This window comes from Panthera leo, chromosome A1 (genome assembly GCF_018350215.1).
Source record: "Panthera leo isolate Ple1 chromosome A1, P.leo_Ple1_pat1.1, whole genome shotgun sequence".
Classification (NCBI taxonomy): Eukaryota; Metazoa; Chordata; class Mammalia; order Carnivora; family Felidae; genus Panthera; species Panthera leo.
Window position 1 is genome coordinate 80,098,766 of NC_056679.1, and position 27,420 is coordinate 80,126,185.

Consider the following 27,420-nt stretch of genomic DNA (forward strand, 5'->3'; position numbering starts at 1 on the left):
TGTAAGAAGGGGCTCTCTTCCTTGGTTAGATGCATGTGTCAATGTCATTCCATGTTCGGAGAAGCTTGTTCATTGCGGGACACTTGGAAGTCCGAGTTCTTCAAGTCCGGCCTGCGCATTGCCAGGGCCATTGCCAACCGACCATGTTCTGCCCAAGTGCGATGGGGGCTGAGAGGTCGGTTTGGTTGGGGCCGTTCTCCGTCCTTCCTTCCCCATCGTCGTCACCGACACAGACCCAGTTCAGGCTCTGCTGCTTTCCTGATACCCATGGTTTCTGAAACGTCACCATCAGTTAAAGTGGAGTCGCTCCAAGGTTTCTGGTCCTGCAGAGCCGGCCGGCCTGACGGGTGGGGAGGTCACGCGCTGGAGCTGGCCTCCCGGCAGGGGGCACACCTGACACCCGCGCGCCACGCTGGGGGTTGGGGTGCTGGCGTCCACGTCCCCAAGGATCTCAGCAGCGCCGGGGAAATCAATTCCTCCCCGAATTAGGCCCATCTGCTCACAGATTTAATGATGATTTGTGTTCTGTAATTGCTGGCTTGCAAAGTGGCGGGGAGAAGCAAGCGTCTCGTTTTCAGCACCCCCCACCCCCCACCCCCGCCCGAAATAAAACTGGCAAAAATCAAAAGAGCATTCTGGGAAGCACTTAATAGTTGCAACGCTGGTGAATTCAGAAAATCAATGACGAGCTCCTAGCCCTCTGAGGAGGGGCCGGCGCGAGGGCAGCGCCGCGCGCTCCGGCGTCCGCGGGGCGTGCGCGGGGGCCCGCGGGGCGCAAACGGTTAAGGCGGCCGGCGCCTCCGGAGGTCACGGCGGCGCAGGTGGGCGCGCACGGCCGGGCCGGGGCGGGGGCGCGCGGCGGGGCGCACGGCGGGCCCGAGCGCGGGGTGCGTGTGCGGCCGGCCGGCGCGGGGCTGCTCTAGCGCCGCGTCTTTTCTTCTCCTCGCGGTGATGTCATCGGCGGCGGCGGCTGGGAGCCGGGAGGCGGCGGCGGGGGCGGCGCCGGGCGGCCGCCGCAGGTTCATGTGCATCTAATGAAAAGGCACTTGACAGTCGGCCAGGACGCACGCGAGGGAGCGCGAGCCGGCCGGACCGCGGCGCCGCCCGAGCCAATCGCGGGGCCGGCCTCTCCATGGGCGAGCCGGAGGGGGCGGGGGGCGCAGCCGGCCGGGCCGCGGCCGCTCCGAGGTGAACGGCGCCCAGACGGGCTCGCGGCGCGGGGAGGCCGGGCGCGCCGCCGCTATGAATTCCGCCGAGCAGACCGTTACGTGGCTCATCACCTTGGGGGTGCTGGAGTCGCCCAAGAAAACCATCTCGGACCCGGAGGGCTTCCTGCAGGCGTCTCTGAAGGATGGGGTGGTCCTCTGCAGGCTGCTGGAGCGCCTGCTCCCTGGGACCATCGAGAAAGTAAGTGCCGCCCCGGCCCGCGCCCCCACGGCGCACAGGCCCGGGCGGCGGGCGCCCCGCCTCGTTCCCGCCGCGGCCCGGGATGCGCGGAGACGTGCGGGCGGGGGGTCGCAGGCGCCGGCACCTGGCGGCCGCGCGGGGCGCGGAGGAGCCCACGCGCCTCCTTTGTGCGCGGACCCGGGAACGCGGCCCGCGCGGGGGGCGCGCAGGCGGCGCGAGGCCCGGGCGGCGGGAGCTGGGGGCGCCATTGTGTGCGCTGCGGCGGGGCCCGGGGTGGGGGTGTGGGGGTGGCCCGGCCGTGTCCGAGGGGACCGGCCCCGGGGAGGCCGCAGGGAAGGGAAGCGGCGGCTCCGCTCCGCCCCAAGGTGGAGTCGCCCCTGTCGGTGACCCGAGCGGAGAGCCGCGCTCCAGCGCCGCGCACAGCCTCCTCGAGGCTTTGTTTGAACAGTTTTTGTTGGTGGTATCGTAGGAGAGTTTCACCTCTGCTTAGTCGACCAATTGTTGGGCGTTTTTCAAAGGCATTGATCGATAGCCGATGGCCGGGCTGTAAGATGACCGACTGCCCTCCCCGCCAGAGAATTCCTCGTGTCTCCAAGCCCCGAGGATGGCCGACCCCACGAAGCCAAGGCACTCTCCGAGGCTGGCTTAAAATTCTCGATTTCATTTTCGGGTCCGTGCCTGATTCTGAGCACAATCGCCGGGCCCACAGACCCTGCCTGCTTCTGTGTTGGTGGCCGGTGGTTTCCCCGGGGCGGGGGTGTGAACCCTGACCCGCATCTCTGCCAGTGATTAAAGTTTGCTTTCCTCCCACACAGGCTGACAAAGCCGGGGCCGGGGGTAGAAGTGCTTTTAAAAACGATGTGACCCTGTGTTTCAAAAACACTGCAATTTTATCCTTTTTTCTTTCTTTCTTTCTTTCTTTCTTTCTTTCTTTCTTTCTTGTCAGCGTAGAATCTTAAGCTCAAACAGTTACTTAAAAGGTGTTAAGTGTAGAAGCTGAAGCACACCGTAGTTAGGAAAAAACTGTTTAATTTTTTAAACGGGGTTGTTTTAGCCCTAATGTACAGTGACGATTTGCTAATCAAATGTTAATTAGGTCACTTGAAAAAGTAAAACGTTTAATCTTACAAGTTTGTGCATGTTTTGGTGCTGCATTTTAAAGGTCAGAAAAGGTTTTGTTTCATATGAATTTGCATGCCTGCTAGTTTTAGGTATTTTTTCTTACTTAGAACGTATGTATGAAAACAGAATCTGGATGAGGCTGAAGGGCTGTCTGCCTGGCCAGGAAATAAAAACGTTGCTTGTAAACCAACCTGTGTCACAATAAAATTATGGTTTAAGACAGGATTAAGGAGCAGAATCTAACTTTCAAGGCCCTCGGAACAGTTTGTTGTCATCTGGATACGAGGACCTATGGTAATAAAAGTCAGATGTTGGAAAGCAGTGCAAATGCATGCTAAGTTCACCAACACAGGCTTCTATAAAACGTTGTTCCGTGACTAAGAGTGAAGTTTTAGGAAACTCCCTGCGCTGTCTGGATAAAATCATGTCACTATCGAAGCGTGCTATTTGGCATATTAGCTGCATTCATGTGATTGGCAGACTTGAATAATCATTTTCTTTTACATTCTCCAAAGGTTTTCTTTCCAAACTGTAGCACTCCTTCCATCCCTAAAACAAAGAGAGGAAATGTTTAGCTTGTGGGAGCTGGACTGAAGCCCAACATGTTCTGCAACCAGGGTCCCCCAGAAATGTACTCTGCTGCCACTGTCCTTCCCTACCACCGACCCCCCTGTGGCCCCAACTGGTTGGTTTTCTGCTGACACTGCCAGAATGCAAGTGGCACAAATTAGAGACAGCACTACCGGTTCTGTGTGGTTCAAAGGTAGGTTTTTGGAGTAAAATATTAGCCAGTCTCTGCCTCTAAAAACCACAGGTTTCCGCGTTTCCCGAGCTTTCCTGTCTCTTTAGCAGAGGCATTGATTTGGGCTCCCACACCGCATAGTGCGAGCCACAAGGCAGACGTGTGCGACAGCTCTCACTTGGCCCTGCGGACGTCGGTCTGGGGACGGGTTTCTTTTACACAGGAGCGTTTGGAAACTTCACCGAACGTTCATGTGGAACCCAAAGAGATTTAACTTTACCCTAGTTGGCCACCTGAACACGCTGGCAGCTGGGTAGGGTGCTGGAAGCAGCATGCCACGTGTGCAGATCCACGACTCAAAATGGACCGTTAGGCTGGGGAAAGCGCAGAGGTGGCTCGGGTTTCCCACATGCCTTTGGTCGAGAAGACACGTGCCGGTGTGTTCCTTGTATTCTGTTATTTGTTCTAGTTGGAGCCAGTGAAAGGGCGGAGAACCACGGGGACTCTCAGACTGTAGACGTTTTTGCCCAGGTTCCCCTGGATGCAGGCTGCCCTTCGCAAGGCGGGGGTGGGGGCGGGGATCATACACCTCCGTGAGCATCTCAGAAAAGAGACACTTTTCATTATCGCCTGCTGTCGGGGAGACAGAGTGGGGATTACGCGGTTTCCTGGACCTTCGTGTGTGAGGCACTTCCGCTTTGATTTTCTCCAGCAATGGCCCTGGTGGTTTGCTGGCCTGCTCACCCTTCCTGGGATGGGAGCGGGCAGAGGCCCCGAATCCAGGGGCCCCTGCCACCCTGAGCTCGTGAACTCACACTTGAAGCACGTCTGGACTGTTTAGTCACAGGGGTGAAATGAAGATTCAGATGTTCTAGAAGGAGGAGCACCTTTAATGAGCACACAGAAGTGGCAGGGGTCATGAAATGCTGCTTCAGTTTTCCTTGTTGGTGCGGCCCACGGAGCTGCTGGATCCAGCGTGAGAATCTCCTGGAGCCTGGTTCTGTCTTCCCCAAGCCAGGAGAACAGAACACACTGGAATCGGTAAAGTGCTTCCCTGGGGACGCTCCCATCGATCCACATTTGTGGATCACAGTTGAGAAAGTCCTGCTACTCTTCTGGCCTTGCTGGATGTCCTGGGCGTGCATGTGAGTTGAGATGGGGTTAAGCTGCTGGGCTGGGTTCCTGTGTCCTGGGGCGGTGACAGAGCCCCACCCCTGGCTGGCTGCACTGAAGACGTTCTCTCCCAGGCCTGGAGGTGCAGGCCTGGGATAGGGGTATGGGCCGGGGATTGGGGTGCAGGCCTGGGACTGGGGTACGGGCTGGGCCGTGCTCACTCTGAAGGTGCTGGGGAAGGGGGACCCGCACATGCCCAGAGTCCCCATGAAGTTCCCCCAGTCTCGGCTGTGCCCAGACCTCCCCTTTTATGAGGACACCGTCCCTGGATTAGGGCCACCCGACCCCTGTATGACCTCAACTTAACCAATTACATCTGCAGCAACCCTGTTTCCGAATAAGGTCACGTCCTGTGGTTCTGGGGGTCAGGGCTTGGACATACACATTTTGGGGAACACAACCCAACACATAACGGGTTACATAATGAATTTGAATCCAGTCAACTTATTGAGTACATACCTGCTTGGAGGATGCCAGGTGCTACGGGAGATAAAAAGAGTAACTGTTCTTAGAGGTTTTAGTGCAGGAGAAAACTGTCAAAACAGGAGCAGTGTGAGGAAATAAAGTCAGCTATGGAGGAAAAGGAACAGGAATTAAGGGGTTCCAGGCAACCAGCGTCTGAGCAGGCCAGCCTCTGATGATTTTCCTGACACGTGGATTAGAACATGGTTTGTGTTTCCTCAGACTATCCTCGGGCAGCCCTTAGCTGGTTCTCTGCAGGCTTGCGGGCAATCAGCGAGTTTGGATATAACATAGGAGGAAAAAGTTGCTTTTTCCTGGTTGATTTGTGGCTTGCGTTTCTGGTCAGTCCTAGGATTTCTGGGGCCGGTTGCGGGAGAGAAGTGAGGTGTCAGTGGCCCCTGGACAGCAGCTCTGAGGGCCCACCGTGAGCAGCTCGCGCTGAGGATGAGGTCAGCGATGGCAGTGTGGTGTGATGGCGAGGGTCTCGCTCACACCGGGTCAAGACTCGGAGGCCCATGCCCCGCAGCTGTTGGTACATACTTGGCGGTCTCGTGGGAAAGCATTCTGAGAGAAGTCTCAGGGCACGTTACATCCCGACTGTGTGTTTCGGGAGACTTCTTTAAACTTTGCAAACTGAGCAAATTCCTTGTAATGAAACGAAGCTTTCAGAGGAGTTAAAATGTAATGACAAACATCTGCTTTTGAAGCATATGATTTTGAAGTCCTGTCTCAGCCCTGCACGAGGGGGATTCATGTTGGGGGTTTCAGGCCCCAAGGAGGGGGAAGCCCACTGCATTTGCTGGCTGATTCGCAGTCAGGCAGCCTCCCGGCAGTTTAGATGGGGGACGCCCAGAGTGGCTCGCTTTAGCGAGTGTGCTGGCGCCGTGCGTGGTGTGCTTGCTCCGGCAGGTGTGACGTGGGGGTGCGTGTGTGGGGGGGCAAGAGGGCCTTCCCCACGGGCAGCTGCCCCTTGTCCTCCAGCAGAGTCTGGCGGTGGTGCTGTCCCAAGACCTCATTCTATTAATAGAAGCAATGCCCGCGGTGGCTTCCTTTCCCGGTTCCCTTAAGCACTGCCCTCCTGTGTCCGTGTCTTTTACAGAAATAGCGCGTGCCCCAGGTTGCAGGCAGCGTGCCGAGCACCGTTGCCCCCATCTCCCAGGTGAGAACACTGAGGCCCAGCAGTGCCTCATGCCGTGCCCACGTCACCCAGTTAGAGCCCCGGGGGCAGAAGAGCCCAGGTGTGCCTGCCGTCCGGGCTGGGCCTGCTCACGTGTGCTAGATCAGGAGGATGTAGGCAGTCCCTGCCTTCAGGAGTTACAGACCAGCTCAGGACACCACACTGACAATGTGAGTGACCACAGTGACAGGACAGACTCCAGGGTTACATCGTGGGCACAGACTGCCATTCACCAGGGGTCCTAAGAGGGAAGGGGGGCCGTTAGGATGTGAGCCACATGCCTGCCTGGTTATCTGGGGGCTCAGAAATAGCTGGAAGCAGGACAGGTAGCTCTAGAGAGTGTTGTGCTCGGGCTGTGACCCTGGTCGGGACGCTCCTCTGCCCCTTTTCCCTCCTCTCTCCTGGAGGACACCCCTGAGGAGTCTGGCAAACTGTTGCTCTGGCATCGGATCGTCCTCCGGGGGACTCGAGGGCCTTCCTGACTCTGCGCTTACTGGTGTCCATCTGTGCTAAGATGTAGAACAGTGTGCTGTCTGTGTACGTACATACACGTGCACGTGTCTAATAGTTCTCGAGAGGTTTTGCTCTGGTCTTGAACTGGAGCTGCCCACGTGTTTGTCATTGTCGGTAGAAGGTGGCAGAAGCCCACCATCCTCGGGCACCCAACTCTGTCGTGGGCGGTGCCACCAGCTGGGGCAACCGGTTGTCCCCAAGACCCACTGGTTCCCTCCCATAGCCACCCTAAGAAGGGGCGGTCCCCATATATGCTCCAGAGTCACCCAGTTGCTGTGTGACGTGTGGCAACTTCTCCAACTTCTCTGAGTCTCAGTTTCTTCCTAAAAAATGAGATTAATGATTCCCCCCGCCCCCTGGAGGGAATGGCCTCTTGGGGCAGAAGGGTCGCTAAGAGGGTAAATGGGTAGCCCTGAGGGGTTTCTTGTGTTGTCGGGCACAGAGTAGGGTCCTCGGGACACAGAAGTTGTTATTATTTTACGGACTGACCCTGGAAACTTTCTCTGCTGGGAAAACTCCAAGCCAGGATTTGAACCTCAAGGCCAACGCCAATCCAGGAATACTTCCTTATTCTCACAACCAGCTGGAGTCTTGCAACTCCAGGGGGCTGGTGGCCCCTCCCTTCCCACCCTGGCAGACCACCACTGTCTGGGTCGGCGGGACCACTGAGTTTGGCTTCCAGGACCCTCTGCTCAGCGCCAGGCCCCCAGCAGCTGCAGAGCACACACAGCTGCTGGAGGGCTGAGCCGGCGGGCTCGGGTTTCACATTTGTAGAGTTTCATGCATGGGAAGGGCGTCCGCAGAGGGAGGGTGTTGGGGCTGGCCCTGGGCCCTGGGTGTGACATCTGACCTTTTCCTCCATCAGTTCTACCCAGTTAGGTTAGGAGAATGCATTTCCTGATGTTTTCACATTTCTAACTTTAGCTCTGAATTTTAAAAGTTCTATGAACCAGACTGGTCGTTCTCAGCCCTATTTTTGTAGACAGTGCTGTGTCTGCTGTAGTCTAAGGGCCAAGGAGCAAGGTGGGGATGTTTAAATGGGATGTGTGGAAGTACATTTCAAACACATATGTCACAATTATTTAAACCACTGTAGTTTTGGGTTCCTACTATGTGTGTGCTACTGTCCACATCATACAGGAACACATGCACACACATGCACCTGTTCCATATCACCTTTTTAGGCAGGTCATAAGGGAAACCATGGGGTCTTAAGTGTAGCGCATTTGTGAATTCTCAGTGTGAAGGAATTCTCAAGAGGTTATCCAACCCAAACTCATCATTTTACAGATGGGTTAACTGAAGATAGCTGCATACGGTTGTGTAAGGTTGTGTACTGCACAGTCTAGGGAAGGTCACTCATAGTGTACATGAATGGTGTCTTAAGACTGTGCTGGGCAGGGGCTCTGGGGCAATGATGCATAGAAGTCAGCCTCCACAGAGGTCAGCGTCCTCAGAGGTCAGCCTCCTAGGGTACAAGGCAAATTAGAGACGGGTTGTGGTAGATTACAGAAGTGGCCCCAGCTCTTCACTCCCCTTAGACCTGCCTTCAAAGAGGGAGCCTGTTTTCTCACTTCTTGAGTCTGAGGCTGGCCTCGACTCGTGTTGGCCAATGGGATGTGGCGGAAGTGACAGGTGTTAGTACTGGCTGAGGCTTCAAGAGGTTTTGCGTGTTTCTGCACTCTCTCAGACCTGCCTCTACTCTGAGGACAGGCCCAGGCCCTGGATGCTGAGGGATTGGAGAGCACGTGGCAGAGAGCTTGACTGTCCCTGCTGAGGCCTCCTGGACTCCCCTCCTGCCTGCTCACACCGGAGAGAGCCGCGCGCAGATCAGCAGCGCTGCCGCCCAACACAGATGACCACTGCTGCGTGAGCAAGCCCAGTCGTGACCCGAAGGACCGCCCAGCTGACCCGTAGCCCACGGACCAAAGTAGATGCTTCCTTCTGCCCGCCACTGAGGTTCCGTGGCTGTTTGTTAATGCAGCCTCACTGTGGCAGTAGATGGCAGGTACAAGGCTAGGGAATGCAGCTATTATTTTGTACGTAATTTTACCTTTTATTACACTTGGAGCAGCTTTTTACAAAGGGTCCATAATACCCCCCCCCCTTTTTTAATGTTTATTTTTGAGAGAGAGAGACAGTGTGAGCAGGGGAGGGTCAGAGAGAGAGGGAGACACAGAATCAGAAGCAGGCTCCAGGCTCTGAGCTGTCAGCACAGAGCCTGACACGGGGCTCGAACTCATGGACTGTGAGATCATGACCTGGGCCGAAGTCGGATGCTTAACTGACTGAGCCACCCAGGCGCCCCAATAATACCCCTTTTTAAAAATTTTATTTTCGAGAGAGTGAGCATGATTGGGGAGAGGGGCACTGGGAGAGAGAGAATCTCAAGCAGGCTCCATGCTGGGTGTGGAGCCCGATGTGGGGCTCCATACCATGACCCTGGGATCATGACCTGAGCCGAAATCAAGAGTAAGATGCTCAAACCATTGAGCCACCCAGGTGCCCCAATAATATTCTTTTTTTTTTTAATTATTTTTAACATTTATTTATTTTTGAGACAGAGAGAGAGCATGGACAGGGGAGGGTCAGAGAAAGAGGGAGACACAGAATCTGAAACAGGCTCCAGGCTCTGAGCCGTCAGCACAGAGCCCGACGTGGGGCTCGAACCCACGGACCACGAGATCATGACCTGAGCCAAAGTCGGACGTTTAACCGACTGAGCCACCCAATAGTCTTCAAAGAAGGACCAAAAAAAGGGTAGCAACTTAAACCTCTCCAGTTTATATTAAATTGCTTTAGCTTAAGATGGGAATCCACAGTTCCAAGTTTGCTTTGGCTTTGTGTAGTTTCTTACAATGCAGTCTTGTTGTGGCAGGATGATTTTTGTTAGCAACACCTTATTTAAAACAGTCTAGTTCTGGATTATTTGTAAATACTCAGGCCTGTGATGGCCTTTCTCCCTCAATTCTGAGTGACTCACTACTAAGTTCCTGTGCCAAGAAGATGTGTGCCCAACCTATTTCCTGTCCATAAAGTACTTTGTTTACAAGAGATGTTTTAGTACCCATCTGCAGTTAGCAAATTCATTCAGAAGTCTTTTGTCAGGAACACTGGTTTTCTGAAAAAGCCTGTTGCTTTCTGAACGCATGCCAAAAGATGATGACTTTGTTCTTCACGTTAAGGAGGAATGTTACAGTGCTTTTGACAGAGAATTAGGTTCAGAGAAGTATTCCTGGTCCTCATCGCCTCTGCTGGTGCTCCAGGAGGAGTAAGAGACTCTCAGGACATAGAGAGTTTTATTCCAGGCCTTTATTTCTTGAGTCGCCTCATTGTAATCTCTGTGGTGCTGCAGAAATTGCCTTGTTCAGGGAATCATAAACACTGGTGCTGGTAAGGAGATTTCTTCTCGTGGAAGCATGACATTTTCTGGTCAGAGTCTTCCTGTTTGTTAATGCATTTTTGTTTCTGTTGAAAACAAGCACTATAAATAGGATGTGGTCAAATTCTGGACAGATTTGCGATGGAGTGTAAACTTCCAGAAAGTACTGCAGAAGCCATGCTTTTAAGTGACAAGAGACTGGAGTTGAGTGTCTTCCACACTTTATTGACTGATGACAGATGGAGAAGAGTCAGGGTTCACATATCATGCCTCTGACAGAGCAGTTACTCAGACGGAGCCAGAATAGCTGCCACGTTGACGATCTAAAATAGCTGCCATGTTGGCGATCCAAGGTTGATTCTTCAAATGACAATAGTAACTACTTCAGTGGGTGTGAGTCTTGATTATCTGTTTATGAATTGTTAAAATAATAATACGGGAGCGAGCTACTCACCCTACCCATAATTCTTCTGTTGTCTGTAATGAAATGTCTTCCTAGGAAGCTAGAAAAATAAGAGCACTGGATGTTACATGTAAGTGGTGAATCACTAAATTCTCCTGAAGTCATTATTACACTAGATATTAACTAACTTGGACTGAAATGAAATTAAAAGAAATTTAAAAAAGAAAGATAACGGCAAATGCAACTCTAAGTAGTAGGTGAAAGAAAATAAAGAACTTAATGGGAATCAGTGACAGAAAACAAATTTACTAGAGAAAATCAACAAAACCAAAATCTGGTTCTTTGGGAAAATCAATGAGATTGGTAAGCCTCTTAAACTGGCCAGGAAAATGGCCAATATGAGGAATCACTACGGGTTCCACAGACACTAAAATGACCATAATGGGATAGTATGAACGTTTTTATGCTAGTATATTCTACACTCTAGATGAAATGCATAATTTTCATGGAGGACCTTCCCAGCCCTATATGTATAGAATTCAAACTAGTTAAAAAGCTTCTCATAGAGGGGGCACATGGGGTGCTCAGTCATTTAAGCATCCGACTTCAGCTCGGGTCATGATCTCGTGGTTCATGAGTTCGAGCCCCGTGTCAGCTGTGCTGACAGCTCAAAGCCTGGAGCCTGCTTCGGATTCTGTGTCTCCCTCTCTCTCTGCCCGTCCCCCGCTCGTGCTCTGTCTCTCTCTGTCTCAAAAGTAAGCAAACATTAAAAAAAAAAAAAAAAAAAAAAAAAAAGCTTCTCATAAAGAAAATTCCAGGCCTCATGGGCGAACTTTACCAAAGAATTCAGGACTTCTGTCCAGAATACATAAAGAACTCTCAACACTCAATAATAAGGTCACAAAGAGTCCAACCTGAAAAATGGACAAACGGCTTGAGCAGACGCTTCACGGAAGAAGGTGTGTGAGTGACAGGCACAGGAGAGACGCTGGATGCACTTGGCAGGAGGGACATGCAAACAAGCCACCGCGAGGTGCCGCTGTGCACGTGTTAGAATGGTCAGAATTTAAGCCTGGTTGTACCGCATGTGGATGAGGATGTGGAGGGGCCAGAGCCCCCATCCACTGCTGGTGGGAACCGAAAACGATGTGACTGAGCAGCTTGTCAGTTTCTTGAACTAGTGAACATCCACGAACTGGCTGAGCCATCCCATTTCTAAGTGTTGACTCGGAAATGGAAGTATGCCCTTAGCGTGTCTTGTGCACATGTGTTCATAGCAACTTTATTCATTCATTCATTCATTCATTCTTTGCAACTTTATATTCGGTAGCCACAAACTGAACACAACCCAGATGTCTTTCAACTGGTGAATGGATAAAGTGTGGTATATCCACGGAATACTAAGCAATAAAAGTGACTACTCTGTGACAGGAATGAAAATTATGCTGAGGAAAGAAGCCAAAGTACACATGGTACTTTGCGAACATAAAATTCTAGAAAATGCGGCGTGGTCTACAGTGACAGAAGGCACATCAGTGCTGGCTTAGGGATGCTTCATGGGGCACAAGGAGACTTTTGGGGGTGAGGGGGCATTCGTCTTGATTCTGGTGATTGTTTCACAAGGGTACACGTGTCAAAACTTGTCAAATTGTACACTTCAAATATGCGCATAGCACGTCTGTTACGTCCCAGTAAGTCTTACGCGGCAGTATTCACTTTGCGGGTGATTAAGATTGCGGCAGTATTCACTCTGAGGGTGATTAAGATTTTGTTGTGCGTACTGGAGCTTTAGTTCATTTTACCAGCAGTCCCTTACTTTTGAACCTAATTGTGAACCCAGAAAACATGTATGGAATTTCAATGTATAACGGTGTAAATAGTGAACTTACATTTTATGTGGGTGGGGGGAAGGGATTCGCTGCCAGACCTCATTTATTCACGTGTTTGTTTTCTCATCAGATCCTTACTGGGTATCTATTACACAGATTATGCTGGGCTCTGGAGATTTAATGATTAGCCAAAATACACTCGCATACTGTCCCGTGGGGAGAGCATTAAAGACGTCGTATGAATTTGTTTTACAGATTGAGACATGTGCTCTGGGGGTGAGGAACGGGTTTTAGCAGAGGGACCTGGTTTCCACTTGGCAGGTGGGTCAGGTCACGTCTTGGGGAAGGCTCTTCTTCTGGAAGCGCTACTTGAGTTGCGTGTTGATGGACCAGTGCACTGTTAATTAGAGAGGGGAACAGGGAAAGTTTGTGATGTTTTCAAGGGAACTCTTGGTTGGGTGCGGATTTGGAAAACAATATTCCAGGCACAGTGTGGAAACAGACTGGATGTGGCCTGGGGAGGTGGTTATTAAGCTCTCAGCCTCGCCCGGCTGAGAGCTGCTGGGAACTGGGTCTGGGACGGGGTTGGGGAGACCGCTCCCGGGGTGCTGGCCACACACAGGGTAGATGGGGTGTCCCGGTGCGAGAGGGGGCCCGGGGGCTGCCTGAGGCTCGGTATCAGGTCTGGAAGGGATGCTGTGGTGAGTGTGAGGAGTCAGGGCTCAGACAGGATGCTGGGCTGTAAGATAAATTTGGGAGTCACCCAAGAGAGATGGGAGCTGAGGTGTAGGAGTGGTGAGCTTCCTGGCGGCCGCAGCAGCAGCAGCAGCAGCAGCGAGGCTCAGGAGGCTGGCAGCAGGCGGTTAGATCAGGTCAGGAGAGAGCCTGGTGACTGGCAGGGGAAGGGCACGGCTAGTACGCTGCAGGGGCGAGAGATGTGCCTCGGAGGACCAGAGGGCTCTGGCGGTGTGCTGGGAGGGTAGGGGCACGGTCACTCCCCATCCCCAGGTGGCAGGCATGCGGCGACCGTCCCAGGCGAGCCAGCAGAGCACGCACCCGGTGGCCGGCCCCTGAGCAGGTGGCCAGGGCGAGGGCGGCTCTGATGGAGGGGAGCAGGCGATGTTGGGGGCAGAGCTGAGCGGGAGAGGTTGGATTCAGCAAGAGGGAAGCTGGGCTGGGGCCCGCCGCGTGCTGGGTGTGTGGATTCCCCGAGATTGTTCGGGGGGCTGAGCAGGGCCTGTGGTGCTCATCAACTCTCTTCAGAGTTTGGTGGGAGGAAGTTGACTTTGAGCCGGTTTTGCCTCTAGAAGACTGTGTTCTTGTCCGTGGCTTAGGGAAGTACAGCTGTCGTGGGTTTCCCCCTTCGTTTCCAACGTGTTTTCCCAGGTGTTTGTAAGAATCCAGTGAGTGAGTGGAGGCTGCCCGTTTGTCGCTCTGGGTGCTCCCGAGATTTGCATCTTACCATAACGTATTAATGTCTGGTCTTTGACCCGCCCCCTCCATCCATTTTATGACGAGCCGCTGGAAACCACCTGCTGTCGGCCATGTCCGTTTTGCAGCTGACCTGTGAAAGTCCAGATCTGATGTAGTTAAGGCCTTTTAGGGGTGTCTGTATGTAATTTTTAGAAAGTTCGTGTCCAAGCTGAGGACTTTCTGTATTATTCTGTTACAAAGTTGTGAATATACATGTGTCTCCTGGGACTCGCTGTTCCTCCTTTGGAAAACTACATGTCATGATACATACGTGGAGGAGATGAAAGTAAATCAGTGCTGTTCAGTGGGAATCTCATTCCTAAATAACCACAATAAATGTAACCATTTGGTTACCAAATGTCTAGCATTCGGGTATTAATTTTCCAATTCACAGCAATAAAACATGTACTTTTCAGGTCTGTCTCCACGTGTGAGAGAAGCAATTCCACCAATTATTTTTTTCTCCTTAATCCCTTTTCTTCGAGAGGATGTTGGGAAATGCAGGGGTGGGGGTGTGGAGGGAAGGAGTGTGGCGCGCACACACGTGCTCCCTCACTGAGGAGCTTCTGGGCTGACGGCTCCTGGGTTGGTCTGGTTTTCTTCTCTCACAGCTGGAGGTGGCACAAGTGCCCGACACTGGTTCTCGTCCATCAGGCACAAAATGTTAGCAAAAACAAACAAACAACAAAAACTCCCAAACCCCCAAAATGTTAGCAAAACAAAACAAAAAAACAAAATAAAAAACCGAAAATGTTAGTGAGCAAAAAAACAAAACAAAAAAACCAAAATGTTAGCAAAAAACAAAACAAAACAAAAAACCCAAAATGTTAGTGAGCAAAACAAAACAAAAAACAAAACCAAAATGTTAGTGAGCAAAACAAAACAAAACAAAAAAACAAAAAACCCCAAAATGTTAGTGAGCAAAAAACAAAACAAAACAAAACCAAAAAAAAAAAAACAAAACAAAACCCCCAAAATGTTAGTGAGCAAAACAACAAAACACAAAAAACCAAAAATGTTAGCAAAACAAAAAACAAAAAAACCCAAAATGTTAGCATCTCAGGTTGTCTCCAAGTGATGCAGGGCTTCCTGTCGTATGTGTCTTTGGTTGAGGTGGCGATGTGGGCCTTGCAGGGAAGTGTCATCAGAATCACCTGATGGCTTGTGAAAATAGATTGCCAGGCTCCACTTCAGAGTTTCTGATTTTGTAGGTCTCCATTGGAGGTGAGAATTTGCATTTCTGACAGGTTCTCAGGTCATGCCAATGCTGCTGGTCCAGGGACCACATTTGAGAACCACAGCCCCCTGGGCTCATCTGCCCAGCAACACCATAGCCTGGACCAGCCAGATTGTATGCAAGGCCCTTTAAGAAGACAGGAGACCAAGATGTGATCACCTGGGGACTTTCCCACAGGTGGGCACTGGCTGCTTGCCTCCCTTGGCTTACAGACCACCCCCCCCCCCCCCCCCCCTCATGCTTGGAAAGTTTCCTAACTGGTGCCTTTTAGTTCAATACAGAACAGACCCCATGCTGCTTTCCAATGGGCTTTTGAAACGTGGAGGTAGAGGGAGGTTGGAAAGAAATCCTGGCTTGGGTTGGAAGGGGCAGTTGGAATATATCTCAAAAATGGAATCCCTCACCTGTTTCTGTGTGTCCAGGAAATCCCTGCATAAAATGGAAGAGAAACAGAATCTCTGTGAAGAGACCAAGCTCAGGAGGTCCGTGTGACATCTGATGGAATTGCTACTTAAATTGAGGTGCTCGGGGAGACATCCTCGGAATAGTGACATGAGCCCCACATAGAGGGACTGTGTCTAAGCAGGACTCCAAGTCACGAAAAGCTAATGAAAGTCACGGATGCCTCAGGCAGGCTTCTCTGTGACACAGGCTTTTAAGGGGAAGTAAGTCCCCGAGTTGGGTTGTGGGGTCAGGGAGTCGCCTCTGGGAGGGGGTGGTGCTGGGTCCAAACGGCAGCACAGCCGCTGTTCCTTAGTGAGGGAGCTCCACCGAGCTGTGACTCGTCCTAACGCTGCTTCTGGGGGTGTGGATCTGTGGTCCTTAAACTGGGGACCACGTGTTCTCTGAAGGTCTGGACACACTGGCTTTCCACTAACACTGAGGACGCACACCTTGATTTCATTCCAACTTAAGCTTTTCCATTCAGTAGCCAGTTAATCATTTTGTTACTGAATATGGAGAGAACAGTGACAGTGCTTGCCACCCCCTCCCCACCCCAAGGCTGGCGGCAGGAAGCTGCTTTTCTAGACGCCATTGCTCAGGTGACCTTCGGTGGCCATCTCTCCTTCCAGCGAAGGCTGTGGGGGTGGCTGGCAACCATTTTTCAAGCAGCCACCACGAAAAGGCTTCAGAAGGCAAGGACACTTTCTCTTGAAACAAACGAGAAAATAGGAAATCTCAGCAAAGAAATAGGACTCATGAAAAAGAAATGGGAATTGCAGGAATGAAAACTGCAATAACAAAACTCACTGGACAGGCTCAAAAGCTGAGGGGAGACAGAAGACAGAGGCAGTGAATGCGAGGCCACACCAGCGGAGTCTTCTAGGCCTGGGGAGCCTGCCTGACGGAGCTGGGAGGAAGCCGCGGGCCTGTCACAGAGCAGGCTGCAGACGCACTCAGAGAGTCACAGCTGCAGGTGGGCGGCTGCCCGCATCCATTCCCTCCCTCCCCTCCTCCTGTGTGAGCCTCTGTCCCCGCTGCCTGTCCCCTTCAGCTCTGAAATGTCTGGGTCACACCACCTCACCGTTGGCTTCTTTTGGCCCCTTTGTGACAGTTAGGAAACTAGAGTAAGGCGACCCTACTAAACGTCTGTGGATGACCGCGGAAAGTGCTGGGCAGTGGGAGCCTGAAGAGGCCTGAGGGAGCAGGCCAGCTGGTTAGGGGAGCCCAGGGCGGAGCCAGTGATTTTGCTTCGTGATAGAGACCGAGGGCTGAAACCAGAGTGCTGGCTCTCGGCAGCTCCCGGCTGACCGCACTGGAGAAAGCGGAGCCCCGGTCACTGAGCGTGGGCAGCCCTGGAGAGAGGCGTGACAGAAGGGGTTAAGGTGAAGGCTTACAGATACACCCAAGGCTGTTTTGCATTTCTCTGTCTATGGGGATTATGCTTCCAAGTGTTTTCTAGAATGGCTCCTGTCTCAAAAGTTCGATTCCCATATTTGACCAGTTATGTTTACTTGTTGGTTCTAGGTGCTCTGTGAGCATTAGTCAACATCCCTTTTACGGAACAAATAATACATTGGGTGCTTGTGTCTGCCGGGTGCTGACACAGCTCTTCTCTAGACCAAATACTCTGCACACTGAACGTCTCTTCCATGGTGCAGGAAGATATTCCATGAACTTACTTAGTACTAAGTACACTTAGTACAGCAGATAGTATATTAGACAGTGATGAGAAGGGATGGGGAGTGCCAGCAGTTAGGGCAATACTGCAGTTTTATATCTGGTACTTAGGGCAGGCGTTACTGAGGGGTGACATTTCAATAAAGACTCCATGAATATAAGCAAAGGAGTGATGTGAATATCTGGGAGATGGAATTTCAGGTGATGGGAATAGCTTGTGCAAAGGTCCCGAGGTCCCTGAATAGCCTGTGCAAACTTGCCTGGCAAGTTTGGGGAACAGCAGAGGCCACAGTGAGCTGGGGGAGAGTAGTTGGCTGATGGGTTCAAGGACAGAACAAGGGAGCCTTGTGCAGGGCCTGCTTAACCATCATAAGGATTTTGACTTGAAAACAGATTAATAGGCTTTATTTTCTAGAGCAGTTAAGGTTTCCAGAAAACTGGGCAGAAAGTACAGAGAACCCCATACACCCCCACCCTCCCCTTTTAACATTTTGCATTAGTGTGGTATACTTGTCACAATCGATGGACCAGCACCGATACAATAGTAACTAAAGTCAACAGTGTACATTAGGGTTCACTTCGTTGTGCACTCTGTGGGTTTGGACAAATGTATAATGACATGTCTCCCCCATTACAGTGTCATGCAGATTGCTTTCACTGCCCTAAAAATTCTCCATCTTTTAGGGGTTGCCAACCCCAGGCAACCACTGATCTTACAGTCTTTATAGTTTTGCCTTTTCCAGAATGCCATATAGTTAGGATCATACAGGATTGGCTTCTTTCGCTTAGAAATATGCATTTAAGTTTCTCCTCCGTGTCTTTTTGTGGCTTAATCACTCCTCTTCATCACTGAATGATTTCCCACTGTCTAGATGGACCACAGTCTATTTATGCATTCACGACTGAAGGTCATCTTGATTACTTCCAGGTTTTTGCAAAGAGATTCTTGTAGACATTTGTGTTCAGGTGTTTTCATGGACGTGTTTTTAGCTCTTGGGTGAAGCACATTCAAGAAGCAAGATTGAGGGGCACCTGGGTGGCTCAGTCAGTTAAGCGTCTGACTTTGGCTCAGGTCATGATCTCATGGTCGTGAGTTCGAGCCCTGCGTCGGGCTCTGTGCTGACAGCTCAGAGCCTGGATCCTGCTCTGGATTCTGTGTCTCCCTCTCTCTCTCTGCCCCTTCCCTGCTCATGCCCCATCTCTCTCTTTTTGTCTTGCAAAAATAAATAAAATGTTAAAAAAAACCCAACAAGATTGCTAGGGGTGCCTGGGTGGCTCAGTCGGTTGAGTGTCTGATTTCGGCTCAGGTCATGATCTCAGTTTGTGGGTTTGAGCCCCGCATTGGGCTCACTGCTGTCAGTGCACAGTCCACTTTGGATCCTCTGTCTCCCTCTCTGTGTCCTTCCCCTGCTCACGTGAGCTGTCTCTCTCTCTCTCAAATGTAAACAAACATTATATATAGATATATATACACATACACATATATATACACATATATATGTGTATAAGTGTGTGTGTGTATATATATCTATATATAATGTATATATGTATACATATGTATATATATGTATATATGTATATATATGTATATGTATACATATGTATACATATATATGTATAAAATAAGTTTGGTAAGAAACCACCAAATGTCTTCCAAAGCAGCTGTGCCCTGTTGCATTCCCACCAGCAGTGAATGAGAATTTCTGTTGCTCTGCATCCTGATCAGCAAATGGTGTTGTCAGTGTTGGGTACTGGCCGTTCTAATAGGTGTTTAGTGGTATCTCCTTTTTTTTAATTTGCATTTCCCTGATGACATATGATGTGGAACATCTTTTCACATGCTTACTTGCCATCTGTGTATCTTTGGTGAGGTGTCTGTTCAGGTCTTTTGCTCATTTTTAAATTAGGTTGTCTGTTTACTTACTGTTGAGTTTTAGGAGCATTTTGTATATTTTGGGGACAAGTCCTTGATTGTATATATATTCTTTGCAAATACTTTCTTCTAGTCTTTTTTTCTTGTCTTTCATTATCCTAAAGGACTTTGGCTTTTACTCTGAGTGAAGCTGGGAGCTTTTGAGGGTTTTGAACAGAGGAGTCATGCGACAGGCACTTTATAAATATGCAGGGAGATATTCTAGTTATAGTAATATGGAAGAAATAGAATTTCTGAGTATACATTGGCGGCCTTAGGCAGTGACTAATGAAGGTCACTTTTTCTAAGTGAGGTTTTGAAAATATATTTCCCAACAACAGACATGACACATCTTATTAGCAGCTGTGGCCCATACTCTGATTAAGGGTTTCAGGAGATAAGTAGCAACCTGTCTATCACCTTTTTATTATTTGTAGTTAACAGGAAACTCTCAACTGGCTATGGAGTTCTGTGAGCATTCCAGGCTGTGATTGCCTCCTTCCCCCACCCGATGCCTTTCCCTCTAGGAAGGGTCTCAGCTGCTATTTATAGAGACGCGTGCTCACCAGTGAAGGTCCTCAGCTGTTTTCTATCCCTTTAGTCAGGTTTCTTCCTCTGATGAAGGCTCCCTTTTGCTTTGCAGTCTCTCTCTCCAAAATCATCTGGCTCTCTCTCTCTGCATGCCTTAAACCTCCCACATGCTATCAAATGGATTAAAATAGAATGTGTTCTCAGGTGGTCACTGTCCAGTCTCCTGACTCTGAGGCTTTGACTTGCCTTCAATGCAGCTTCTCCAGCAGTTTAAAAATGAAAGTTTCTGCAGCTGGAGGGATGGGCAAAGGGCAGTGCACGGCTCTGTAGCTCCCACTATGGCCCTTCAATTTCCCTGTGTGTGGGAAGGGACATTCGCAAGACTACTTTGGAAGCAAGAATGAGTAGCTAAGGTAAACAAATGGGGAGCGGCAGGGCAAATAAAAAACCCCTCTGAGACATCAGAGGACACAGATTTAAACAGTGGAATGCCATTGGTGGCTGCAGGGACAGGAGAGGACATTTCAGCCTGAGGTGTCTTGGTCAAAGGTAGGCCCTTGTGTTGTCTGTGCGGCCAGGAGCAGACCCGTGAGACCAAGCTGCCACTAGTGCCCCATTCAGGGAGCAGAGTGCATGGGCTCTCGGGGAAACAGAATCCTGCTGTCCCAGCAGGTTTTCAGCCCTGTTTGCTGCACTGATGCTGCAAAGAGGCACAGCAAGTATCCACTTGGGATTTATTTAGCCTCTTTCTGGCAGGGACCACAAACCTTCTCCACAGGCTTTTCTACCGATGGACAACAGGAGGAGGTATCCTGAACAATTCTGAAACATGTTCAGTAGGAGCGGAAATAGATGTCAAAGGTCGGAAACAACATAGGGAGGAAGCTTAAGAAAAAAAGCAAGCAGTGGCTCAGGTGTGCAAAATGCTGTGCCATAATTCACAGGTGGTTTTCATCAGGTCGCAAGCGTGAGAACAAGGGAAGGATGATTCTTCCATATGAACTGAGGAAAACCTTAGATAAGAACAATTGTTGGACCATAAGGCCCAGTTTGAGTTGTCTTAGGGATTTGTCCTTTTCTGTTTTCCTGTATCAAGAGCCTTCAAAGGCATAAAAAAATGGCATCCGCTTACAGCATGTAATGAGACATGAAATTAACAATGGCCCGTCCCATGCACCTCTGCTTCTCTGGTGTCCGAATCACAGCCAGGCGGAGCACATGCTGTTTTCTGTATTGCTCTCCCCTGACGATTAATACACACCCACCTGTTTTGATCTAACATTATTGAGGGAAGAAAGTACCTCAGTGGAGAAATTTATTCCAGGCTGTCTGATGAATGTTTTTTGTTCATACTTTTTAAAATCCATTTTTGGCATGAATTTTGGATGGTTGCCACCATCTCTGTGTCCTAAAAATGTGCTTCTGGAGTTGGTGGGAAGTAAGCCTTAGGGGACACATGAGTTAATTTAAGCCTTGCAGTCTTGCTGGTCCTCCCCTTGACATTCCACATGTCTTGGGTATATGAATTTGGTTCGGGAACTGGAGATTTTGGACATTCAGATTTGTTTTTGCCTTTTCTAATTTGGGTGGTTCCATACTAAGGGAGCACATTTTCCTTTTCCCCAGATGATTGTAGCATCCATACAAGAGTTGGGCTTTGGAATATGTTAAAGAAGGAGAGCAAAAGAAAAATACCTTATTAAAGGCTTATTTTTTTTTTTTTTCCAGTAAACTACTTCTAATACAGGCTATACATTTTTGGGAGATAATTTACTTATCTGGTATTTGGCAACCAAGTCCATAATTTCTGCTGGATGCTTCATTTGTCTTCCAGTGGGTTTGGAGGAGAGATGCCCGGTAGACTGCCAAGTGAGCTCTATCGACCTATATTTTCAGTCCACTGACTGTCATTCACAGTAGAATGAGCACAGAGTGCTGAGGAGGAGCACAATCCCTGATCAGCAGACAACTGCAGTTTAATTATAATAAAACGGTGGCTATCAGGTAATTAGAAGTTGGAGGAATCATGAAGTGCTAATTAAGATGACCTTAGGACTTTAATCATAGCATTGCATCTTGGCACAGGGTGTATGGGGCGGAGGGTTCTACAAGGACCCCAACCCGCTGGCAGATGGGCTCTCCAAGGACTGTTTTGTATTGGGGACGATGTCTTGGCCTGAGGAGAACACTAGATTGGAGCATTCCTCTTTCGTCTTCTTTTTTAAAAAAATGTATATTTATAATACTTACATGTTGTATAAAACTCACAGGGCACAAAAACATACAAAGTGAAAAGCAAGTCCCCTTTCTTTCCCTCTCCTCCAGGCCCCCATTCCTTTTGCAGGAGGCAACTCCTGTTAAAAGTACCTGGCATGTACTTCCAGAGAGGTACCACGCATTTCTAAACACCCATGCATGTTTTCTTCTCGTCCTTCTCTTTTTTTTAACACTGAAGGTAGCATGTTATGCATACCATTCCCCACGTTCCTTTCCCCCACTGATTATCACTAGGAGATTGTAGTGTATCGGTAATTAATTAAAGCTGCCATCTTTTTAAAGGCTCTGTGGTGGGTGGTGCTCTGTGGAAGTACCGTACCATAAGGGACTGAATCCTTTCTCCAAATTGGTTCCCATCTTCTGCTGTCCCACGCTGTTCTATTTTTAACTCTACTGCCAGGCAGTTCACTGGGTTAGGGTCCCAGCAGCAAAGGGATGGTGCAGTAGTAGAGGTGGTTGAAGAGTTTAATGAAGAAGCTGTTGACAGAGTGTGGGCAGGGGTAAGGACAACCAGTAAGAGACGTGGAAGCACCCCAGGAAGCCACGACTCCCCCTAAGGCTGAAGGGAACAGTGGGGGAAGTGTGTTACTGGAGCTGGTGAGAGCTCCCAGTGGGAGCCGTGGTCTGCAGCCAGTGGTGTGTTGGTAAAGACTTAACAATGGGCTTCCTGTGGTGTGGAGCCCTCATTTGTAGTATCTGCCAATTTCTGCGGTGTGAATACTTGTACCGTGGCCGAGTCCAGCGACAGATACGATGTTACTGAACACAGAGCTGGCGGGGCTGGGGGTGGGGGTGCATAGGCCCTTTTGGGAGCAGCTCCAGCATGTCACTGTGGCTGTCAGGCAGCTGCCACCTGGCTCCCGCAGAGCTTCTGGTTGGCCAAATCCCTGCAAGTGAGGGCAGGGGAGCCGGGTTCCTGCAGTCGTCAGAGGTCTGCCTCCTCGAGCAGGCTGGTGAAGTACGTGGGCTGCATAAACTCGGGCAGGTCATTTCTTCTCAGCCTCTGCTTCCTCGTCTCTGAAGAATGGAACTGCCTCATGTTCTCTGACTTTCTACGCTGAGGTCCTCTCACAGACCAGTGAGTTTAGTGACCTAAGCGGGCAGTATGCTATTTAATAGGGAGCTCATGTCTAATGGGAGAGATCTGCACAAGCAAATCTGGCTACAGGGTGGGGGCTGCAGACAGAGCCACAGGTGTTCAGAGGAAGTGATTCTTGGTAGCTGTGGTCATGAGGCTGTTGATGTTCTGTGGCTGGGAATTTGTTTTCCCAGCGGGGGGAATAAAGATTTCTTGATTAATGGTTTAATCTACATCTGCCACTAGTTCTCTGCGTATGGTCCTGCTACCATCAGCATCTCCTAGGAATGTCAGAAAGCCACGTCCTTGGGTTTCACTCCAGATCTACGGATGGAACTCTGGCAGGATGTAGTAATGTCACTCTAGATGATTCTGATGCATGTGTTTGTTTGAGAAACACTGAATTATACCATACCAGTGTTCCAGACTTGGGTGAAAATCAGGCAGATGGGGAATTTCAGACACCCACCCTGCCCTCAACTTCTGGAATATACTTGAAACCTACTCAATCAGAATCTCTGGGAAGTACAATCCTGGGCAGTTAAGCATTTCCCAGATAGCATACGCTGTGACAGTTTTCTATACTCTTGATCTTAATTGTTGTGGTGCGTGGAACCTGCTTAAATTAGATGTGTTGCTACAAGTGCCTATTCTTTCCTAGGAAGTTTTGTGAACTCAGACTCTCGAAACACTTTCAGTTGGAGAGAAGGCAGCTAGCTGCCTCAGTTGGCACTTTGCTTGGACCAAGGGTGGAGCTGGTTGTTCCCAGCGTGGAGTGGGTGGTAGAGAAGAGTTGAAAGGGAAACTGGACAGCTGTGGAGGTCCCTGAAGTGTGACTGTGACATTGCTGTGATTTAGTTTATTGCCAGTTCTCAGAGCATCTGACACATCCTTTATCAAATATGGAGTACAAAAGCCGTATTTCAAAAGGAAGATCACAATGGTTTTGGGACTCTGAGCCTTTGACTGATTAGAGTTCTTGATTGGAAAGCCTGGAGCTAATTACTGTGGGGAATTTGGGACAGGATTTCTGGGGAGTGAATTGGGCTATTGTTGGTCATCGGAAGGCGGTCACTAGTGATTGCCCTGAGGAGTGTTCGCCTTTGGGTTGTGAGGCATTGGCAATTTTATGTAAGGCTCCTGTGAATGTTCTTATACATGGCTTTTTGTGGATGTGTTTTCATCTCTCTCAGGTAAGTACCTAGGAGAGGAATTGCTGGGCTTAGGTATGCTTAACTTTTTGAGAAGCTGCCAATTTTCCAAGTGTATGATTTTACACTCCCATCAGTCACGTGTTGGGTGCCAGCTGCTTTCCATCCTCACCAACACTTGATACTGTTGACCTTTTCCACAGTATCCATTTTGGTGGGTGTGTAGTGTTCTCTGAGGTTTTAATTTGCATTTACCTGATGACGCTCACTGTTCACGTAGCTTCTTTACTGAAATACGCAGGGGACCTTAAATGTCTTTTACATCATCATCTCATATGTAGCCCTTCCACTGCAGGCTCCCCCATGACCTCAGCTGCCCCTGAGGGCTCATCATCCTCGAAAACACCATGGGCTTCTCAAATGTCACGCCTTTGAAAATGCAGTTCCATCTGTCTCTTCACCCTTATAGCTCTAACTCAGAAGTCCTTTTTGTTGGTTAGGCCTCTGGCCTCCCCTGTGTCCCCTATAGAACTCCCGTTTCTTTTCTCTGTGCTTCCATGGCCCCTTGCCATGTTGTGTGCGGTTCCTCCCTCCCTCCCTGAGGGCAGGGCCTTGTCTCTCTCTCCTTTGCAGTCACAGTGCTTATCACGTGCTCTGGCATGGGGTCCAGGTCCGTGTTGTTGAACTAACTTGGTATCCATTTGATCCTACCATCAGTTCTGTGAGAAAGGCTGAGCCTCAAATTGGGACGATGAGGGCATAGACCCAGAGGGGTCAAGTGTCGTGTCCAAGGTCAGTATGTATGTTACAGTGTCAGGCAGTACTTACTATCGTTTTCCAAACGTGTGTTGTCTGTACAGTATTCTTTGAATGAGCCAGCTCCATGCACCCACATGCATGCAAGTGGAGACTTTTAAAGGAGTTCAGTTCCTCGGCTTGCACATGCACTCACTTGTAACTGACTTGTCTGAGAAGGTGCCTGAGGTCTGGGAATGCAATGAGTGGGCTCAGCTGTCCCAACACCCGCTTCTCCCAGTTCACATAAGAAAGGCAGACCGTACACTCATTTGTTGTCTCCCTGAGGCACACTGCTGCAAGGTGGAAAACCTCCCAGCTGTGTAACCAGTAGGTATCCATGGTGTTGAGACATGAATGACACTAACGTCTGGAATTGTGCAGCTCAGGGGTTTCTACTTGCTAGCTTTCATAGAGATAGCAGGAGACCCGAATCATGCCGTTAACTGAGGATTTCAAAATTTTATTTAGGATAGATTATGTCTAGACTTTGGCTATGTCATTCAGAAGGCATCAAAAAATCCAGTTACATAACAAAACCCTTTCCATTTCTTATTTACTTATTTTTAGGAACAAGGTTTCTCAGTGTTTGCATACAACCCCCGCCCAAGACAGGACCAGAACTAATGCTGGACTGTACCTCCTTCTAGCAATAAGTGATAGTTGTCCATGGGTAAATGAGCTAATTAGAACAACACCACCACCACCACAATGCTATACATTTCATTAGGACATACATTTCCAAATAAAGTTTTACTTTTACATTTGATAAATTTTCCTCAGAAACTTGAAGGTATTGTTCCCATTGTTTGTGTGCTCATAATAGCTGTGTTTAATTTAGAAGAACAATTTTAACAATTAGATCTTTACTAACCTTAAAGGTAGAGTTGATTCTCCTTACTTGTGGTAGTTGTGTCCTACAAAGTCACTGTGAACACTGAATTAGCAACTACTGAACCACTCTTCCTAGGGCAAATACCCGGTTAATTTCCTTCCAGATAGACATTGCAAGGTTTTATCAACCAGTCAACACATAATCTTGTTTTAGGTGTATTTCCACTTGGAGACGGCTTATTTAATACACGTTCCTTACAAATAATTAGTTGCATGCAGGGTTTCTTCATAGTACAACACAATTTCAGTTATAGCACCATGAACTGTTTACCTCTTCAGTTCAGTTGCACACGGTGCACACTCAGCAAACACATACTGTATGCTGCATAGTACGGTAATGTAAGAAAGCCAGCCCTGAACACAGCATTATGCGAAGCTTGAACGCTTGAAATTTTGTGAAAACATTAAAACCTTACTTGTGGTGGAGCTGTGGGCTTTGTGATGAGGCAGTGGGCAGTGTGGTTAAATCTCTAGACCTTGGCTTGCCCCACAAAAACCAAGACAGAGTAGGTGATGTACTCGGCAGAAGAAGAAGAAGTCAGTGAGGGTGACACGTGAGATCTGACAGCTCTACCTCAGGAGTTCGGCTTTCACAACGTGTTGATGGTGTCGGCAACTCTCCCTCCCAAACTGGCTTGAAAAATTCCTTCAGCCTTGTCTGCTTGGCTTTTCGCCTCAAATCTTTAAGTGTTTCTGCATAAGGGACGAATGCAGTGGAGGTGAGGCGCTTAAATGTGAGGCTCCGTTCGAGCACAGGGTCACACTCTTCCATGTCATGGAAAATTTTTTCCAGAGCAGAATTCCATTCTGCTATTTTGGCTGCTGTGAGAGGGACAATTCTTGGAGTCTTAGGCTGACCTTCATCACTGCCATCATCATCGCTGACGCCAGTGCCATACTTTGCTATCTCATCCAGGTCTTTGTTGGTGGGTTCTACTGCCATTTCTGCCAAAATGTCCTCCACATCTCCCTCCCTCATGTCTCTGAAGCCTTCTCCACTTATTTGCTGCGCAATATGCATTATGTTTTCCACACTGTTCTTTATGTTTTCTCTAACACCTTCAAAGCCTTCAAAACTTTTCACGCAGTCTGGCCAAACATTTGCCCAACAGTTATTAATAGTAGCCTGCCTGATGCTGTCCCAGGCTGTGCTGATATAATCTATAACGTTGCGTATCGTGACAGAATTCCAGTAGTCCATCATGGTGGTTTCCTCGTTGGCATCAAGAGCCTCAAAAGCCTTGCTATAAAGCTCCCTGGTGTAGTGGGCCTTGAAAGCTTTTATTATCCCCTGACTGAGGGGTTGGATGAGAGAAGCAGTGTTTGGGGGCATGAAGAGAACTTCTATGTCAGGGTGGGCATTTTCAAGTTCTTCATGGCAATGAACTGGGGCACTATCCAAAATCAGTAAAATCCGGAAGGCAAGGTTTTTGCTATGGAGGTAGCGTTCAGCTTCTGGGATGAAGCAGTTGTGGAACCAATCCCAGAATATTTCAGACGCCATCCACGCCTTTTTGTTCCACCTCCAATGGACTGGCATACGGTTCAGATTTTTTCCTCGAAGTGCTCGAGGGTTTTGTGCTCTGTGTACCATGAGGGGTTTGCACTTAAAGTCACCCTTGGCATTGGCACATAATAGCAAGGTTGCACGGTCTTTGAATGATTTAAAGCCAGGAGCCTTGGAGGCCATTTGCATTATATAGGTTCGTCTGCCAACATTCTTGTAAAACAAGCCTGTCTC

The 27,420-nt window shown here is 49.4% G+C and overlaps 1 protein-coding gene across 2 annotated transcripts in view; it reads left to right on the forward strand.

Annotated features, from left to right (window-relative positions):
* Positions 1 to 970: 970 nt before the first annotated feature.
* The window catches only part of ARHGEF7 (Rho guanine nucleotide exchange factor 7), a 134,361-nt gene continuing 107,911 nt past the window's right edge, over positions 971 to 27,420 (forward strand). The window contains exon 1 of one of the 2 annotated variants that reach the window (XM_042930302.1): positions 971 to 1,407. In XM_042930302.1, coding sequence (XP_042786236.1) covers positions 1,243 to 1,407 — 165 coding nt within the window. In that variant the 5' untranslated portion in view covers positions 971 to 1,242. The remainder of the gene's footprint in view (positions 1,408 to 27,420) is intronic. The other variant, XM_042930289.1, reaches the window with a different exon arrangement.